The sequence below is a fragment of the Antrostomus carolinensis genome, unplaced genomic scaffold, assembly GCF_000700745.2.
Source record: "Antrostomus carolinensis isolate BGI_N321 unplaced genomic scaffold, ASM70074v2 scaffold2513, whole genome shotgun sequence".
Taxonomy (NCBI): Eukaryota; Metazoa; Chordata; class Aves; order Caprimulgiformes; family Caprimulgidae; genus Antrostomus; species Antrostomus carolinensis.
Window position 1 is genome coordinate 66,044 of NW_010304283.1, and position 21,636 is coordinate 87,679.

A 21,636-nucleotide genomic window follows, 5' to 3' on the forward strand; every position below is an offset into this window, starting at 1 on the left:
TTGCAGCTATTAAACACACATTTTTTACTACAGTACAAGTCAGGATATAAAAGTGTGAGTGTTCATTTGAACGTTAGAAACAGATTTGCAGCCAGAAGCTCTGCAAGGCCACACAGTTCAGCCAACCCCAGATATAAGGGATACACATTTGCCACCACAGGACCAACCTTATGGGTTGCTGAGGACAAGCAGCTTGTACCACTCTCCTGGAATTCAGTTCCATGTGTTTGGTTTCTTCAGTAATTGCACTTCTCTTCTTTGCATCACAACCCTATTTGTTACTATAATGATGTGAGCAATTGCTAGCACTCTCAAGTCATATCTTTGCAGCAGACAAGTTTCTATTTCTTACCTTAGAATCTTTTGGCTGATTCCACTGGTATTATCCTCTCAAAATGCTATAAAACTAAGTTATTTTCACGACAGAACTTTAAGATTTACAGTCACACTTAGACCCCTTGCATGTATATAGATGAAGCAATGCATTTTCAGCCTTTTATTGCTTACACTAGCCAAGCATCAGACAAGCTGGAAACCTAAAACCTGAAGTTTGTCACAGGTAGGACACAAATATTGTCTTAATTAGGGTAAATAATTAGATTATTTGTGCACCTAAATGCTAAGCTCTAATGCTAAGCTCTAATGCTAAGTAAAGACATAACAGGCAGATTCATCAAATGAAGGAATTATGATGATTTTAGCTGATTTGCATTATTGCTAAAAAGGTAAGATGAATCTGCAGCAACGCCAGATACAAAAGTTGTGGGAAAAGGGTCACTTCCTCTGAAGGTCAAAGTCACCATCTTCAGAAAGCCAATCATTGCATGCCTTTGGAGGAAGGGCATAGTGAAGATTACATAAGAAATGTCATTCACATTTGCACTGAAAATACTTTAAAAGAAAAAAGACATTGCAAATATTAATGAAATTTTATCAAGAAACATTTTTTTTTTTCTCCAAGCTGTTGAAAATATTTATTGTTTATTTATTTATTGACAGACTTGTTTCAGTTTTGGGTTGGGTTTTTTTTGCCTTAACTAGCAGGAGTAGTATTCTAGCTCTTGGACATTCTCTTTATACTGTGAACAAGCAAAGGAAAGGGTCATAAATCAAGGTACTGTATCTCCAAAAGCTTCCTCAGCCACTGGTGTTATTTCCTTCAATATGATGGACACAGGAAATAACCCAGTGAACACAGACATTTAGCATATAATGTATTGTTAATAAAACATAGCAATGACAGGTAACTCACCATATTATAAAATGACTAGGCTACATACTATGAAGATTTTAGTGATTTGTGGCTTAAAACAAAGATTAAATCTCTGCCATTTTCCCTCCAACTTTTTTTTTTTTTTTTAAAGACATATCTTAAAAACTTGTGTATGTTAAAAAAAGTGATACTTCACACATAGGGGAAAAAAAACCTCACTGTACCTTTAACAGTTGCGTTTTTGAAAATTAATTACAAACACTTACTTGAATGAGATCTACTGAAATCAGAATACCTTTAATACTCCTCACGGTTTTTAAACTAAGTTACAAGATGAAATAAATACAAAATATAAAACAAAAAAAAAAGTTTTCTGTAGTGGATTCTACAAGATAACTTCCAGTACTGAAAATATTTTGATTTTTTTTTAGTCACAGTATGCTTTTTATGCACAGTTTACTTCAAGAATAGGATTCATCTAGACAACTTTTAAATATAATGTTATGACATTCATCTAAAATTATTTATAATGTAAGAAACAACCATTCTTATGAAAGCTTGTAAGGAATTGTTTGTTAAAATAGAGTTGAACAATTTCAAGTTCCAAATAGTATGTTTACAACTAAGTAATAGGATCCTCTATTCACCTGGTTTTTGGATTCACACTCACATCATTTGGGTTGTGGTAGCAAAAGCATCTCTTTGAACACTAAGAGAGAAAGAAGTCAAATTGGATAGTTTAAATGTTCACTAACAAACATGTATCAAAAATGTACTTTTTCAGTGAAGAACAGCAAGGCATTTTCTAAGCAAAGTGAAACAGAATTAAGGTTGGGGAAAAAAAAAAAAATCTCTTTAAAAGCAACCAAATGAAAAGGAAACTCTTACACTCACTGACACAGCAGCCATAAGAAAATTTACAGGAAGAGGCCAAGTACCTTTTTTATACTGTTCAGTTTCTACTGCAGGTCTGAGACCTTTATTAGTTGTTGCACAAGACCAAAGTCTACCTGGGTATTTGTATTCTTTACAGCAGTCTTTAGTTTCCAAGCCAGTGCACATTTTTCCAATGTCAGTGTATTTTAAACGAAACTGTCCATTGTGAAATGGAGGCATAGAATCTCAAAAATTACATGGACCCTTAAACATAATTCTATGTTTAGATTACAAGACTGTTCTGCAACCATTAATACATCCATCTGAGATGCATCTAGGAAAGCTGCTCAAGACTGCTTAAGGCAATGCTTGCATTCACTGAAAGGGATCATGATATGGCCTCCAAATTTATCAGACACTGAAAAAGGACCCTTGTCTGAGGTGGGGAGGATGGCAGCTGTCAGAGTGTAATTCTGGATCTGGCAAACACTCGTCCTGCAATTCAGGTCAATGTGAACAGAATGCAAAGGTTTAAAAGCAAGTAGATACTTGTCAACATATTAACAACAGATCATACATATGAGCTGCAGTATCTTCAACCAGTTTATGTCAGTTTAGCTATGGAGAAATAAAGTTAAAAGATGCCAATTTCTAGCTAACTCCTTACCTGCAGCCATATAGGCTCCATGTTGGCTTATGAGTACAAGGGTGAAATTTTCACACTTTTGTTGTCTAGCTATATTGCTTTTAAACTATTTTAAAAATACCTACAGAGCTATATTCTTCATCTGAATACCTGGACAAAGCTACTCTTTTCAGAATGATGGCCAAATCTAGCTCTAGCATGTAGTATTGTAAAATAAAATGGTATATCAGAAAACTCTTGATCTGAGCTAAAGAAATCTTTCTAGTGTTTAACCAAGACTTTAATTTTACTTACTCATGATCAGAAGATATGCAAGGTATGGGTGTTACTGAATGGCCAGAACCTGCCTATTCTCATTTTCTTCATCCCCTATTAGAAGATGGCACCATGGTGGCTTTTTTCAAGAAAACAGATAAGGTGCAAGCCCTGTCTTATGACTGGTGGCTATTACTAGGTATGCAGGTTGCAAGAAGATTGACCATCTACTAATCAGGTTCATGCTCAAGTTGACTATATGGCATCTGAGAATAACTCAACTGATGAAGCAGAAAACTTAATACACAATGATTACCTTCCCTAAGCTTTCACAATACTCAATGAACAGAAGAGTCTGGGCTGTCTGAAATGTAAAAACTGAGGCAGCGAATTCTACAATGTGTCTTTAAGCTCATGATTCACATTTTTGCCTGTTAGGTTTTCCCTGGTTTCCAGTGACACTCTCTTGAAAATAACAGTGATAGACTAATTCTCCAGTTCATGCCTCCATCCAAACAATCGCATATCTGCTTGAAACACCCTAACACCACTGGGCCAGAATGTTAAAGATATGAAACACAAACCAACATCTCACTTCTTGTGTTCTGCATTTTTTGAACACCGTTGGTATTTACGTAGGCAAGACTGGGCAAAACTACAAAACTGATACTTGTTCCTCTCAAGGTGCGCACTTGAACTTGTATGTGCCAATTTTAGTCAGAAAATAAAACTTTATCAGAGGATTCAACTAAATAGACTCAAGGAGAACATTAGCTATATGCACCTTTTACACACAAGTCAAGTTAGAGAAATTGACCTTTATTTAGTAATCAGTTTCTTTAACTTTTTTTTTTTTTTTTTGATACAAAGTGACATTTTCATTTTAGTACAGAAAATCCATGTCAGAACAGTACCTGTCTGTTTCAGTTGTACCACTGGAGTCTACTCTGACCTCAAACTTTAAAAAACAAACAAAAAATGAGATAAACAAAAAACTGCTGTCCCTCACCGTAGAAAGTACTTTGACTAGTAAGTCATCCATAACACTTCCTATTTTTTAATTTATATATATACAGTATTATAATAGTATGGTAAAATACTATATAAAATACTATATATATATATATATAAAATATGTATTACAGTTCAAAATATTCTATATAGTATATATCTATATAAATACTATATAAAGTATTTTGAACTATAAAATAGCATCCATAAAACAGAATTTAAATGTAGGACCAGATCTTTCGTTGAATAACTGTGCAAGAGGCATCCCTTTTTTAATTAAAAAAGCTGCAAACAGAAGCAAAACTACAGCCTGTAGTGTAAAAATAGAAACCCTACATAATGAAATGTTAGGAACAGTGACTGAGAAGCAGTTCTACTCAAATGATATTTTCAAAACAATTAAAATACAGTACCCAAGAAACAAGACATGACACAAGAGACAGAAGAGACACGTACAAAACCTGTGTTAGGAACACAGAGTCAGAAGTGCAAAAAACAAAAAGGGAACTGATACAATGGAGTTTGGTACAATAGGTAAATAAGTATTGCAACCAAAACTAAACAGTCACTTTTTGACAGTGAAAACACTAACAATTTAGTACCTTTCTAAAGGCTTTTAATCAAAGCCCTAAAACTGTGGATGCTCTTAAATAAAAACAATCTACGTGAATGCTACACACTGAAGTACAAAGCTTAAGAATTACCCTGCAAAATTGCACTGACATAAGCTTTCCATATTTACAGTATCTAAAAGTGACAGAACACAGCATGCTAGGCCTAGCTTATGACTCTTCCCCACCAGTACTTAAATCCAGGCCCAACAACCAAAAATTATTATTTCCCAACACACATTAAGATTGGATTGTTCAGATATATTATGACGTTTAAATACTAGGTTCATGCATAAAACAGGAAACGATATCTTTGACAGACAAGCGTTGACAGGATACAAACAGTGGTCTGCCCTGTAGAGGAGTGTACTTCCTTCTGAGCTTACTCCCAAGACGTACCGATTCAATCCCATCTTATTACCTGGTTGTCGAGTCAATAATGTGCTTAGAAATGGTCAAAATTGCAATTAAAAGTCACATTGCGCATAAACCATTCGCTCATATTCAGAAATTTCACTCCGTTTTGGAAAGTTACCTCATTAAGTGAAAGGACATAGAGTTAAAAAAAACCAAAACAAAACAACAAAAAAAGACATTTCAAGTAAACAGCAACAACCAAATACTTTGAAAAGGTTTTTGTAAACTTGTCATTCTACAGGGTTTTGCAGCATTGTTAAATTCATTACTCATGGACAAGTACATGCAGGTCGCAACCCCTCGCAACAACCTGTCACATGTACACGTACGATGTAAGAGACAAGCTCGGTGAAGTTATCTACCCCTTCCCACATGCCTTGTCAGGTCCTTGTGTGTTCAGTGTTATCATTCCCCTTCATGAAACAGAAATCACTTACAGATATCTTTATAAAGACAGAAATGGACAGAGTTCATGGGCTAGAAAGTTAGTTGGTTATTTACATCTGCAAAGTAGTTTCACAGCGAAATAAATCTACAACGGGCCAGCTGGGATCCACAGGACTTTGCTTTGCTCTTGGTCAACAGTTGTCATAATCTGAGTGCAAATGCTTGAAAGGGCTCCTCCCTGGACAATGCCTGGAGAAAAAGAACCGCCCCCCCAAGAATGAGACTGGAACAAACAGTTATGACTAATTACAAAGAGCAGTCTTCTGCATTTTTCTGCAAAGTGTTTATCAACAGATCAGAATTAATCTACCTAATTCAGTATTTGCCAGATGCATGACTCAATTAAAACAAGAAAAAGAATAAACAGAGCAAAGAGGTCAAGCATTTAATACACAGTTTCTTCTGCTAGCTCTTAAAACAGTCCAGGGAAGTCACAGAACTGATGGCTATAATCAACTAAGACAACTGTTTTGTTAAAGGCCTCCATGTACTATTTTCAGAGGCATCAGGTGGCAAAGTTTAAGTCTAAAGATGGTCAGAACCTGCTATAATGAACCTTCTCTGTTCAGCATGTGGTGTTAACAGTTTTATATTTACGTGGTAATATACATAGAGACTATAGCTGTAGCAACTAGACACTATTTACAAATATTAGAAGTAAATCATGAGGCAGTTCACAGATCGTTGAGCTAAATAAACCAGCAGTGTTTGCTACTCTGATTCTTATTGTCAACTACATTCAAGGAATAAAAGGCCAACAGCAAGCAACTCCTTGAAAATCAATTCAAAAGATAAATTAATACCTTGAATTCTACCATTGCTAAACATAACAGTCATAAAAAGTAAAATGCCAACACTGACACAGGAGAGGAGAATGTACTAGCTTTAAGACTTAAAAAGGGAGGAACTTCATGACTTGAGAAATATGTCAGCAAAGCCTCTGGCCTCAGCTACCATAAACACTGGAAAAAATATGGCAAGTTTTATAAGGCTTAAAGAATAATTTCCATTTTCAAAATGAGAGAATTTGATCTCACGTAAAATACTACTTCAGTCTGCAGTATACACCTCAGTTAACGATGTCAGGTGAGTTTGGATACAAAACACAGTAACCAACAAGGTCTATGAAAGACGACAAATGGCAGTGAGGAAGTGATTCAGAGTACACACCGTGCTCACAACTTGGTACAGGAAATAAAACCAATTTGAAAGAGTTATTAGTCAAAAAGTGTACTTCAGGAAGGAATCACAGAGCTCAGGTCCGAAAGCACGTCACATAGCTTCATGAGGAAGCTACCAGGTCCAACACGGCTTATTTTATGCACAACATTATAATTTCAACAAGCTTAAATACCAATGCAGTTTGAACACCAATCTTTTCTGACTACCAGCAGCTGGAAATGTTGATAACAACTGGAGTCCACTGTACTTGGCACTAACATAGGGAGGCCCTTCCCAAAGGCTATGTGAGAAGATACACACAGGACTCTCTTGGACTGAGTGCTACTTTCACTATCAGGGCAAAATTAAAATGCAACAAATGACTTAACAAGGAGCAGAAGATAATGGGGTGAGATGCAATCTGGCCATGCACATGTCAAGTTCTGTGAAGGTTTACACATACCATTTAAATAAGCATTTGTATGGCTATTATCTACCAGGTAACTGATTTTGTTGAGAACATGCAGCTTCTCTCAGGGTGCCCTGAAATAGCTCTACACAAAATATATCCACCTTCCCTCCCTTGCACTTGGTAGGTACGCCTCAAAATATTGCTATAAGAATCCCACTGTTCGGGCCACAAAAAGTTGGGGTTTGGCTGGTTTAGTGGTGGTTTTTTGATTTTTTTTTTTCCTTTTTAAGTTTTGTTGACATTCACATCAAGATGGCTAGAATTTTATCCCACACTGTTTTGAATGTATGTGGAACCATGTGGAAATATACCCTGAAGTAAATAGAGACAGTCTTCAAATACAGTTTTCTTTCTCTGGTAAAAATACAGTATTAACTACAATCCAAGATTCATATAATATACTTTATGATGTTAAAATGGCCTCAGAAGTTGAATTTAATTGTTCCAAATTACAATGCCTGTTCAAGAAACCTTTGACAATTTTTTTTCCTTTCTTGAAAGATTTAAAGTATGTCTCATATATGATTCATTAATTTATACTACAGGGGTTTTTGTTGTTTTGTTTGATTTCTACAATTACAAAACAACTTATATTCCTTACATGGTATAAAACTGACAACACTGTGTCAAATTACCTTGACTATACTTCCAATACTACTGGCTTGTAATAGGATGTTTTCAGAATCTCGTTAGGTCATAAGTTTCATAACACATTAAAACAAAAACATGGGATAGTACTTATATCCTGAGATTTCTTCTCCTGGTAAATAAAACACCAGAGCATGGGTTTGCCAAAAGGGAAGGCAGAATGAAAAAAACCAAAAAGTACTCTTTGAAGGAATATAGGACCTTTTGAATTACAATGTAAATGGATTAAATTGCCACTGTGTTCTTAGTGTAACGTTGATTAAATACTAACCTGTAAAGTACTTGCTATACTCTTGTTCTATTTTTTGAGCTGTCTCAAACTGTTCTTTGGAATGTTTTTGTGTAACTTTGTCCCTCAGGAAGATTGGGTCTTTTTGCTCTCTGCAAAAGAAGAAAGAAAAAAAGAAAAACCTTGTATAGGAGTAATTTTTTGTTTTGTTTTTTTTTTTTTTTTACATGGACTTGAAAGTATTACCTCCAGCTGGGGAAATGTGGAAGGCTAATTAATTTGCAAGCATAATCCTGCGCACAGAGTGCCATCTACTGTGTTTCAGCAGTATCAGCATAGTCATCAGGATTTCAGTGCTAACAAATTTATTAGCTATCAGACCAAGACGGTATCCCCATAAAATATCAGAGATTGGGAGGGGGTTGAGGGAGAAAGAATATAATTTTTTTCAGTTCATGTGAATTGTATCATCATATCATATACACTCCAGTAGTCCCTACACAAAGCCGGACTCAAGTACTGCTCTTTTAAGGGCCTCAAGTATCAAACATTGACCAAACAGAGTATTTCTATGTGATCTTATATATGACACATTTTTGACATGGCTGTTTTTCTATTATATAAGTTGTCGGAAATACAATTTTTAAAATATAGAAAAATAAAAATAGTAAAAAAAAAAAATAATCATCTGATTAAGGCTTGTAACACTCTCCTCCAAATCTGACTTGGGTCCCCAGCAGGGGATACTGTTTAAATGGAAGCATAGTTTTAAATCAGCTAGTAAGGTCATATAGATAGGTACTGAAACAATGTAAACATAGCTTCTAGCAGTGAGAAAAGAAGCACAATTTTATATTATAAATAATAAAAAAAAATCACTACTAAACTAACCTATCACTGCCATGTAGCACTTCAGAGAATGCCAATAGAACCTGTGCTATATCGAAAAGGCTGTTCGGAAAAACCTTTGGTGCTCATAAGAGTCAGAGACAATGTGCCATCACATCTGATTTTGATGACTGCTAGAAATCCTTGCCTGTCTAGTTCAATCACTCTCTGTCACTTTTCAAAAAAATGAACTGGCTGTAATGGTCACCATTCCATTTCCAAGGGGGCTCAAGACATAACTGTTACATTTGTCATTCAAGTATATGGTCCTACAGTGATAATGAATACACTACATTGCTTTATGTCTTGTTTCTGCTTGAAAGCGGTGATACTTGTCTTCTTTATTAAATAGATAGTCATCAAATTTACCTACATATCAAGAATATAAGAAGTCTTCAACTTTCAAAACTAAAATAGCACAAGTATAAGATCTCTTAACAAAACTGTTGCTTAATACTCATATTGGAAAATCACATCACTTATTTCCAAATCAATCTATCAAAATGTGTGAAGGATTAATCAAACATGAGGGGAGGGACTGGGGTTTGTAACTCCCATGTTCTGTTCCTGACTATATTCGAGAAGGAAATTCCCAGTTACTGAAAGAGCACAGCCCAAGAAGACCACAGTATATACACTCCATGGCAAAGGGGAACTTCCCTTGCTGTTTTCAGTGGAGAATGAAGGTGGGAAAGCTGAGGCTATGAACAAATTGGCACTGCATCTACACATTTGGCCCTGCTGAGAAGATGAAGAATAGCTCTTTGTCACAGTCATCACTTAATCCTCAAAGGATCTCACCCATATCTGTCTTACTGTTTAATACAAAGGTGAGCAGGAAAGATCTGAGTGCCTCCTGGAGTACATACAGTTTATTCTACATTGCTCAATTTATTTGAAAGATTCACTTAATTGTCATGCAACCAAAATGAAGTTAAGATCATTTACCTCACAGCAGTTTTTACAAGGATTAATTTTCACATTTTAAAGAGATTTAAGATGACTAGGATGAAAGAAAGAATAAGGTAAAAAGCTTATTTTAAGCTAAAATAAACATCCCTGAACTATACCCCTCACAGACTTACTTGATTTGTTTAGCATTTTTGTAGCGAATAAAAATTACAATAGGGTAGATATGAACACTGTGGAGCCGTTCGATGGCATGAGGAGCGATGTCAAGCAGACAATGACAATCCTAAGATCAAATGTAAATGCAAAACACTCATTCAGTTAGAGACCACAAGCACACATGCAAATCCCCCATTTCTTCCCCTACTTAAATCACAGCAACCCAACAGAGTTTTTGCTACACATTTAGCATTTTGGGGCTACTGAGCAATTTGTACCCAAAGGATTTATAACAAAAGACAGAAGATGAAAAACTGTAAGAAACTCCATTCATAGTACCAAAAGCATGCATTGATAAAAATAAAAGTATTTTAAGAACTAATGAAATGAAAACTCAAATTGAAATAGATGCAATACATTTTTTCCAAATTTAAATACTCATATTCATTTTCTCTTGCAGAAGTCATAAGCAAACAAAAGCGTTAAAGTAATAAGACTTTCTGTGTGGCTTGACAGAAAACTATAAGCTACGTACAGATTTTAATTAACATCTCCAGGATTATTATGATGTTTATATTCTATATGACTGCATTAAATGGAATAGTTAAAAAACCTAAATCCTTGTTTGGGGGGTAGGGAGTGGAATCTATGGAATCTAAGAAAATAATTTCTAAATTTATTTAACAATACTGTTAAATAATATGGACATTCCTATTTTCTACAAAGGTGAGTTTGCATAAAATAATCTTTAAACAATTACATGCCAAAGTTTTATTTTATTCAGTGGCCTGGGGAACAATTCTCTGAATGCCTTAAAGGAGGACAATGCTAACATGATTTTCACCCCCCTAACATAGTATGACCACATATTGCAAATTGTACAAAGAACTACAGCATTAAAAGCGACTCACCTTTTCTGTTATCTCTTTTATTGAAGCTACAGTTGTCACATCAAAATGTCCACTTCTCCGTTTATAATCGATAAACAGACAATCTTTCACACCCCGTTCAATGGCTTGTTGGGAAGCTTTCATAACCTCTGTTTCAAAGAACAAGAAGAGACCCACTTTCATTACTATTCCTTAGGCACAGAACAAGCCTAACAAAACGGTGTTGGCAAATTCAGATTCTGGGGGTTTTTTCCATATTTGTGCTACCAGTTAGTTCACTTTCTTAGATGTTACTATCATATTCTAAGCAAGAATAAATCGGTTATATCTGCATACTTACCAAGAGGACATCTGCAAAATTTTCCAGGGGATTCTTTGACCAACATGTCTTTCACAGCATCAAGTAAAGGTCCTAGAATAAGGACAGGCCTAGGAGAGGTACAGTCCACTTTCTGTACACGCTGATATGCCAGACTTGCAGAATCTACACACACAGAGAAGATATACTTATAAAAGCATAAATTATTTTCCCGGCACTCCTCAAATAAGCAGAATCATCCTAACAGTAATTATGAAAACAACTCCCTTGCAGTGGATAAGGGCCTTGACAAGTACAAAAAAAGCTCACTAGCCATTATTGCCATTTTCTCCATTTGACAGCTCAGAATAAACGTTTTTCTAATTGAACCTGGTGCTTCTTCCCTCTACCCTCACACAAACTTTAAAACCAATCCTCCTTATTTTTTCCTAAAAGAGCAAACAAGACACAATATTTGGTTTCTCTGATTTGAGAAACCAAAGGAAGTTCGTGCTGTAACTAACATGATTTTTGTAGAAGAGTGAAGAAATAAAGGTGAAGATTTTTGAGTGATGTCCAGCATTTCTGCCTAGACTAAGTGACCTGGACAGAAATTAGTTGAAATAAAGATCCAAACCATGCATCAAAAAGCAGGCCTGTCTCTGCACACGCTGATAGAGCTAGGAAAAAACTACAAAAAAATTAATTTGAAACACTCTGGCTTGTTATTTAACACATATATGCACACAGAAAAAGTTATTAAAAGTAATAGATGTGACAGGACATATGACCACTATTTGTATTCAGATCAACCAGAAAGCAACACTATTCATTTTATCATGCTGCAGTTGATTAAAAATGAAAGAGAAGGCAAGGCAAGCCCCTCCCAAGTATAACAAAGGTACTTGCCATCCAAGAAAGGAATTGAGTCTGTACTAATTGTATCAAGAGCCAGTAAATCCTTTCCATCTTTGGAACCACTTCTTTTGTGTTTATGCCTTCTTCTGAAGAATGACCTCCGTGCTGCTGCTGACAATGTCTTAGATGAGCTGTTTTCATCTTTAGACTCAGACATGCTGTGTCTCCTATAGAATTCTTGATCCATCCTATAATGAAACAGACTAACTGGTTGGTATTTAAACTTATCTTTTAAATTTCTTTTTGACAAACAGTAACACTGCTGCTGCTGGAACACACTGGAAATGCTCATATCGAGCCTTAGCCCAAGTACCTTCAACACAGAAAATAAATCAGAAACAAACATTAACATAAATCAAATAACAAGCATCTGAAAACCTAACACTACTATCATTTCCTCAGGATTCTTATAATACAAACAGCAGCATGGCACAGAGGGTGACCATCCGGACAGGCAGGGCAAAACTCTCCAAGGCATAAGCAGCAATATGCACCTACTTGCCGGTAAAGTCAGCCTTGCACAGAAGTGAAGATTCCATTCATTCTATGAAGCTGCATGTTATGCTATCCTTACAACTAACTTATTAGCAATCCAAAATAAAAAGTTTTACTTCATGAGGTTTTATTTTACATAAGCACAAGTATTGTGGCCACGTAACACATGTAAAATGCAGCTGGTTTTACTATGCATTTTCCAGTAACAAGTATCAATGATGTGTATGGGTCTGTAGGTATATATTGTACTTCCATACATTACACACTATATCATTATCCCACTGTCAGGATGAATTTTGAGTTATGACACAGCAAGAAGACTATTAGAAGAAAAGGAAACCAGAAAATCAGTAAACTTAAAATGAAAAGAATACTTTAATCACTGAACCATTACTAAACACTAATGTGATTTCAGTAACAATATAAAAATTTTAGTTCCTGCATACTCCTCTTCACTGCTGTACCAACATCATGACATTGCAGTCACAGTCTTATAACAACATTGCTGCCCACAGATAACTAAAATCACTGATACTTCCCAAGAACAACTGTGATAACCTTGGATTCAAGGATTTTATTTTTTTTTTGTGGTTACTGTCATTTTTATTATGGGATTATCTATCACAACACTGGTCTATGCATCATTTCAATTTCTAGTTTACTATTTAGTAGCTTTAAGTGCAACTTGATAGAGCAATATATTTAATTCAATGTTATTAAAATACACCATCCCTAAAATGACACATCTAAGAATCAGTATCTTAGAATTAATCTAAGAAAGAGTAGAAGGAAACAAATCTTTTACACCACATCTCACTAGTCAGACTTTTAAAGACTGTAAGATAAATACTGCAACTGAGGTCACTCACATATATTTACTTGGAATCTGTCCTCTTTCCAGCTTCTGAGCATTCTCGTCTAGCTGCCAAGCCATCCAGCAACCAAAGTTTCCTTGTGGTAGAGTGTCATCAACATACAAAATGTCATCCTTCTTAAAGCTTAAATCCTGTTCCACCTCTGCCAGACGGTCATAAAGTGCTCTGGGAAGGAAGACATAAATAGGCTCTGCAACTGATCTCCAACTCCAGGGAAGAACAAGCATACTTATTTTGAAAAAGTTAAGATTAGTGGCACACTCTACATTCCAACAGTAAACAAGTTTACAGCAAAAGATGCAGACTTACTATGCTACAGATTGTGTACCCACTATCAGAGAGAGACTCACTGGGAGAAACTAGTAAACTTTGAGTTTAAAAAACGTGGTAAAACTGATGTACTCTCTCTCATGATGGTCACAGTATTAGCCTAACAACCTTATGCTGTCATTACCAGTCACACTCCAATACCTGATATAGAATCCATCTCCAGGAAGCTCTTTTATCTTATTAAACTCTTCTATTCTGTATTGAGTCTTTATTTTGATGTTTTCTCCAGGCTTCAACATTTCAAGATAAGCTTCCTCAGCTGTTTTATTTCGCATATCAATGGACCCATACTGTAAAACACAGAATGCAGATATCTTTAGGTGTGAAATGGTATCTTAACAGGCAACAGAATTAGCTGAGCTTGAAAAACATGCAAAATGAGTTTGTTTTTCCCACTAGTAGGCTCTATATACAAGTAAACCTTGCCACTTAACTCTAACACAGTTTGCACCTTAAGATGTCTAGCAGGAGATTGAGATGGGTGTGGAAAACAAAATACCCAAGTGAACACAGCAGACATGCTCTGTGAGAAGAGTCTACACTTCTTTAAATAGTTTCCAAAGTGTAAGCTGAAAATCATAAAATTCACACTGGAAAGAATTCACTATTTTTAGGGAAAGCGAGTGGTCTAAGGGAAGTTAGAAACACAATTACAAACCAAAATCCCCATCTGGATACTAGAGATGCAATAGGACAGTCTAAGAGCTCAGACAGTCTCAATGCTCAGTTTTATCTGAAAAGCTCAAGCACATATGTGTTTATCACCTTTATCAACAGTCCTGACAAGTAGATAAATACTCTCATTTTAGAAACAGAAAGCAGAGTCAAAGACATATTGCACACCTTTCCCTAAACTCTCATTAGAATTTCATAGTGGTAAGATCGATAATGATCTCTGTTTTGTAACATCTTTCATATCCTTCCCTTTCTCCTATGTACAGCAATTAGATTCAAAGCTTCCTATGATGAGAGCAGGTGTTTGTAATTTCAAGTGGACATAAATTAGTCCTTCAAACTCATGGGCAACGTGTGCCTCATCAGTGGTAGTTCTCCAGGTCCATGCCATCTCACTTTTCACATGTCACAGCCAGAATGAAGGTGATGCATTCTTACCTGGGTTTTGTGGCAGAAACTCAGGATTCACATTCCCATTATGAGACAGCATGATTCTTTGTGCAACTCCCTCTTTATACCATCCTAGACACTTTCTCAGTATGACACAAGACTTTTCTTAATAGCTTACCTCAAGTATCATGTCACCCAAGACTAGTCCATCAGGTCCTTTTGCTGGGCTATCATCATCTACATCTGAGACAAATATTCCATACAGGTTTCCACCACATATCTGGATCCCAAGATCCACTTGGGATTTTTTAACAACAACAGTTCTAGGTTCAGGGGTCCTTTTATTTGCATCCACAGGGCCCCTTTTGACAGGGAGAAATAACACATGTATTTCAGTTTTAAAACTTGCATTACATACAATCAACTAGCCATCTGAAGAATATATATTTACATAATTATTATTCAAAATAGTTCACCTACAGATACAGTATTTTGAGACAAACACCATGGTCCTTGCAGACCTTCTTAGCTAAACCAATCTTGAAGCAAACTTTCCTCACTCCTTGTAGATCTCATCTTTCAAAAACAGTCTGAAAACACACATGTATTTTTATCTTGGGGTCCACTTAACTTGTCTGATGACTTGTTTCAGCTAGACAGAGCATTCACAGAAGCACACTTTGTTAAATAACTTCTACATCCACCCTGAACAAGTTTTTTTTCCCTTAAGGTAAAAATTTTACACTCTACCTTAAGGAATTCCGGGGACTTGTAGTTGGTGTGGTTTGTTTGGATGGGGGTGTCATTGTTCCTTCATCCTGTTCACTCACAGTATCTATTACGGAATGATTGTCAGGTGTTGCAGCTCCACTGCCTTGAGGGGTGGAATGATTACTCACAGGTTCTAGGCGAGAACTAAGAGGTTAAAAAAAAAATAAAGAACAAAAGATCGGCGGTTAGTTTTTCACCAATGCAAAATATTTTCCATGCAGACCAAATTTTTAATTTGTCTGTAAGTCAAGTATAAAGTAAGGAAAAAAATAAACCCCAAAACAGCAAGTCAAATAACAAAGCTTAGTTTTGAAGTGCGATCATGCATCAAAATGGAATGGATAATTTCATTAGGTTATATGCCTTTTCCAACTAGTTTCTGGAAACTCAAAGCATAAAAAAATTTAAAACCAATTTGAAGTACTAGAATCTCATAATCCTAGGAAGAAGTAATCTTTGGCTTTAGATTAATGTATCTGAGGATTATGCCTAAATAAGAAAGAAAATATAGTAGGTGCATCAAGCAGTTTTGTTTTATTTTTGACAAGCATGTATTCACACATTACTTTTCTAAGCAATCACACTTCCTATCGGCACAAATGTGCTGATGTTTGCAAACACATTACCTGCACAGAAGTTACCTACTAGACAGAGAGTAGTTTTTTCAAAGTCTAGCCAGCCTTACCTTGATCGTGAATGATTGCCAAGCTGATACATATGTGGGTTATACTGAGCCAGAATGGTAATGGTGTCGCACTGCTGTCCAATGATTAGTCGAGCCTGTTGCTCTGTAGCATTTCTCAAATTTATCCCATTAAACTACAGAAAAAACCGCACAAACCAGGATGTTAAGTTTTTAGATGGAAACTAGAAAAATCATTCTTTCAGTCTCCTAATTAATTTAATGGCTAAATGCTGACTTATTTCCATTGGGGTAAATCGGAGGATGGAAAAGCTGCTATACAACAATTACTAGGGTTTATTCCTTGGAAGGAATCACTGTAATTTCGAAATATTTGGTAACCTGACTGTGAGTTTAAAAATTATTTAAAGACATATGTATTCTGAGCTGTGTTATGATTTGATATCACTGATTAAATACAAGTTGTTTCAGACCACCAATCTAAATAAATTCAGGATTTAAAAATAAATTCAGATCCATAATTCACTCAGGGTCATTGTACTATCATCTACACACTATGCAACAGAAGGTGCTTTAACATACACAGCATGAACAGATCTAACATTTACAAAGCAGCTCTGTACTTCACAAAATGCTCCTCCACATGTTTATCTAATACTGTAGGCAAAAACATGACTGTAGCTAATTTAAAGCCTACCTGAGTGTTTCTTAAACCAGGTAACTCAGGTAAGGAAATGGCACAGCAACTGCAGCATGAAACTCAGTACAAGCCAGCTGCTTGCATATTTACTCACCTTATCAGACAGAGTATGTATGTTTTAAGTACCAAAACTAGCTAGCTTAAAATTTAATTATACCTATGTAAGATGCAATACAGACCTACCATCAAAAGACAAAAAACCACAATAATCACAATTACTGGAATATTACAATACAGAGTAAGTACCCTTTGCTACATCTCACAGCACACAAGCTTTCACAAGATATTCTTTGAGGAAGGCAGTTATGGCTGGAGTCATATGAACTGATTCATTAAGCCATAGGAATAGTAAGCAAACAATTACCTCTAGTAACTGATCACCATACTCAAGGCCAGCTTGATGGGCAATGCTCCCACCTGTTACTTTAGAGACAAATATTCCACCATTTTCTCCGCTCACAATGGAAATCCCTAGTGGCTCAGAACCCTTCTGCACTTTAACATGACGTGGCTCTTCCATGTAGGGCCTTTTAGAGGAGATAGTTAAAACTGATTTGGACAAAATTGCACTCGAACCATCACAATGTCAAAGTTACATGCAATACTTTATGTCTGTCTGAATGCTAATAATAAAAGTAGGTTTAAACAGTTATTTTAAACAAATTTAATGTCAACTGTCTTAAATGCATTCCTTTAACACCATGCAATGTACAGTGGCAGAAATAAAGATATACCAGGTACATGACTGCTCACTGAATATGATGTTTGCAAATACATTACCTGCACAGAAGTATTCACATAGTCATATACACCATAATTCACTTTATGGTGAATATGAATATGGTGGTGAAGTTGATAGGAAAAAAGCTTCCAGATGCATATTATATAAAAGTAATTGAACCACTGTATATAATGTCATTTACAAACCATATTCCAGAAAGATATGTTAAAAATATAAATGTTGGGAGTCTTTATTGCCAATGAAAATAAACATCATAACTAATAAGGTGGTAAATCAAAGGACAACAATGCACAAATATCAGATTTCATATTTGTATGCAGGGAAACAAAAATTAGTAATGAAAATAAAGCAGTTGCAAACTCAAGCCATTAAGACAGCAGTTTGCATGGTAGCATTACAATTACCATGCAAATTCTCCTCAGGGCAATTATCCAAACACGTAAAATAGCACAAAGTGCGCAATACTGCTCAAGAAGGACAACCTTATATCAGGCCAACCTCAAACTCCTTAGTGATGAGAACCTAGGCCTAGGAGCCACAGGGATTCTCAGAAAAGACCTATTACGGAACAGATATCTGAAAGATGTAGAAGATTTGAGAAGAAAAGAACACTTAGAAAAAGACACACAGTAGTAAGACACTAGTAAGTATGACAAGGGAATGGCTTATACAAGAGAAAACCCTGATACTTTCCCCTTTCCTCCCCCCATAGTTAGGATGTATCTACCTCTACAAACAGGGCTGGTCCCTTCACGGTGTGTATGAGTAAACAGTAGCCTCCTAAAAAGTGTTGCTTCATATTACTATGAATTTAAGAACATCTACACAGCAAAAAGGTTATCACCAGGTATTAACAGTTGAGTTCTTTCTGAATGAAGCAGCCTGGGTTCCAGGCATGGTGTATTTTTTATTTTAATAGCATTATACTGCTTTTAATATGCATTAATTTGAATGTTTTCTTTCCTGACACTTAATTTTATCATATAGACATTCTCTAAATTGTGCTAACTGCTTAAACGGTTTTAATCACGCTGTTCAGAGACCAAATGAATTAAATGGACTTCACTCACTGCTACTAACATAAGCCAGGCTAAGGAAAGGTATTTTTGGAAAGAGTAGGATTTAGGGCTGCAGGTAGAGGGAAGAAGACATAATTTCATAAATTATGTGTATTACCACAAGGCAACTATTTGGTAGCCTTCTGTAGCAGTGGCATAATAATTTGCCAGCGTACTAATGCATAGAAGACAAAAGCTGGCTGTTAATATGAATACAAGTCTGGAACCTGGTAATCTTATAACATCAATGACACTGTTAGAGGCAATGCCCTCAGAGCTTGTCTATCAATGTAGCAAAGATATTATAGGTTTAGTAACAGCAAAACTGAAGCCCACATTTTTCATTTGTGGCATATTTTAAGTAAATTGTCCTAACGTTTATAAAACTGCAATTTATGAACTTTTTTTTTTAAACTCATTATGAGCATGTAAACCATGATGTTATAAGAAGCTTTTTAATATCATAAAATTTAGGAAGGTATAGTACCTGATTAAAAACTAAAATTACACCTTTCTGATCTTTATTTATTGTACCTTTCTCGTTTTCCTTCTACTACACACACTTTTAAATTTGTTTTGTTTGTTTTGGATTGCTATAAGAAAGAATCACATCCATACAAATTGCACAGCATCATATCTTGGAACTTTAGTAAATACAAAATGAAAGATAATTAGTAATCCATGTAGTAGAGAATCAATAATAAAGTAAAACAGAATTATAACATTTAAAAGGTGTCTTACTTGATAAGCAGTGTTATTAAAACAAAGTGAATCACACTCTTCTCTAACATTCAGACTGCCTGCCAGAACCACTAAACACTGATTAGAAAAAAGTCTTAATTGACCAGGTGCTTTAATTTAAATTTAAATTAAAATCAACAGAGCAAACAGAAATACTGATTTATTTTTTTCATTGGTATTATTATTTTCATCTAGGGAAAGGCCAAGAGAGTTACTTGTACTTTGCAGGGAACAGAAAGAATTGTAAGACCAAATAACCATTTAAATGCTATCTAGGCATCTTAAAACATTTTCTTAGGATAGACTTAAATTAGCTACTTTCCTAAATTAAGAACTGTTTATCTTTGTTAGTTTTGTGTTTTGCTTTTATAACAAAAGAAAACTTAGGATTATGGTTTTTTTAGAAAGTCATTTCAGACTATGGTTTATACATATGTACAGCAAGAGTGAAGGGGCTGGAACCTGACTGTGCTTCAATTGTCTGATAAACATGAACAGAAATTGTTATTTCCCAGAGATCAGAACACGTACCTTGTGCTCAGAGACAGTTACCCAAGTGTCAAAACCCTAACATTTTCACCTGAACTTTAGACATCATTAGTCACATGAAGGAGAAAAGAAATTCTGACTTTGAATTTGCAAGTGACAATTAGAGGAACATTTATATGAGAACACAAATTGATTATACGTAGTACAAAAGTCACACGGAAGTAAGAAAGAATGAAAATTCACAAAGACCTCTTTACATTCCCTGTCCTTTGTACACAAAATACATTCTAGAGTTACTACAATAACGTAGTTACCGATTCTTTAAAGGAGACAAAAGTTTCATATAACATTTTATGAATAAACTTTTTATTACTAGGAGGAACCTTAGAATACAGACTATCCTTGTTAATTTACCATTCACTTTTTTTTTTATGGTCAGTCCTTTTACATAAATCAAGCAATAAAAAAGGGTCTTGAAGTCCACATAAATGTAATCTATTCCAAGACATCATAGCTCCTTTATACTGTGCCAGAATGGCATTCAGCTGCCTTACTGTAAATAAACGCCTGATTCAGATTTGTGTCTTACTGTTCAATGCTTTGAAGTTATGCAAACTTCTTCATATATTCAGTCTAGTGAGATCATGATAAAATGCAATCAGATGTCCGAGACTGATACCGTTAGCAATGTGCCTTGAAAATATTCATCATGAGATATACAAAGTTGTTAAAACACAAAGTTCATGTTTTTAAGAAAGCTATCCTATTAGCTTCAAATTCTGCAAGCAGTTACACATATACTTAATGCTACTGCTAGCAGCAGTACAGTTACAGCCAAAGGGATCACAGTGGTAAATCCGCATCTGTACATATGGATATGTTCTTGCACAGTTATGCCCTCAATTTTTCATGTTATTTGCCTACACTGAGTCAAGGCACAGTGGTTAGAGCAGATATTCTACAATGTTAAGGCACCTGATATTTAGCTATCAGATGTTACTAGGTCTTAATTTTATTTAGTTTTCCAGAATACAGAACAACCCTATCATAAACAGGCATCTGAGGTAGTTCAGCTGAAGGAGTGTAGTCCAATTTAGACAGCTCTTATTTGATGTGGTCATTAATCTAACATGGGAAAAATAAAACCTTTATGAAATTCCTTAATTTTCTAAACTCAAGAATCTACTCTTCGGTTTTGAAGAAAAAAATCCACACAAAGATCTCTTACATACTTTGTAAAGAAAATATAAACACTGATTAACAGGACCTGAGATGCACCTCTGCACCTACATATTTGTCATTGAAATTAAACGTTCACATTCCTTCAGCCCAATAAACAAATGTACAAAATTTCTTCGGACGCATTTGTATTAAAAGCAAGTAACATGGAGACCTTACCTATCTTTTCTACGTTCTCCAATAGATACTGGGCTAATGGAAATCCTAGGTAATGTAGAAAGGGAGTTCTGAGACTGGCTGCTGGCAAAGGAAGATGTTTCCAAGTTAAGAGGCGACTGTGGAGGAGTTATCAAGCTGGGACTGCTACATTCAGAGTGTGACAAGGAGCCTACAGAAAATCAACAATTGAGTTATAGTATCCTGCATCTGCCAAAGTCTGGAGATCTATACAAACATAGTGAAAGACACCATACACGTCTCAGACAAGAAAGAGGACTGAC

The 21,636-nt window shown here is 35.5% G+C and overlaps 1 protein-coding gene across 1 annotated transcript in view; it reads right to left on the bottom strand.

The window, feature by feature from the left end:
• Positions 1 to 4,510: 4,510 nt before the first annotated feature.
• The window catches only part of LOC104522154 (disks large homolog 5), a gene marked incomplete at its 5' end in the record, with an annotated part of 28,822 nt that continues 11,696 nt past the window's right edge, over positions 4,511 to 21,636 (bottom strand). The window contains 14 exon segments of the mRNA XM_029084109.1: positions 4,511 to 5,665; positions 8,029 to 8,138; positions 9,960 to 10,069; positions 10,854 to 10,981; positions 11,173 to 11,316; positions 12,040 to 12,236; positions 13,413 to 13,583; positions 13,890 to 14,038; positions 14,992 to 15,175; positions 15,564 to 15,728; positions 16,270 to 16,403; positions 17,292 to 17,454; positions 18,168 to 18,245; positions 21,356 to 21,524. Coding sequence (XP_028939942.1) covers positions 5,562 to 5,665; positions 8,029 to 8,138; positions 9,960 to 10,069; positions 10,854 to 10,981; positions 11,173 to 11,316; positions 12,040 to 12,236; positions 13,413 to 13,583; positions 13,890 to 14,038; positions 14,992 to 15,175; positions 15,564 to 15,728; positions 16,270 to 16,403; positions 17,292 to 17,454; positions 18,168 to 18,245; positions 21,356 to 21,524 — 2,006 coding nt within the window.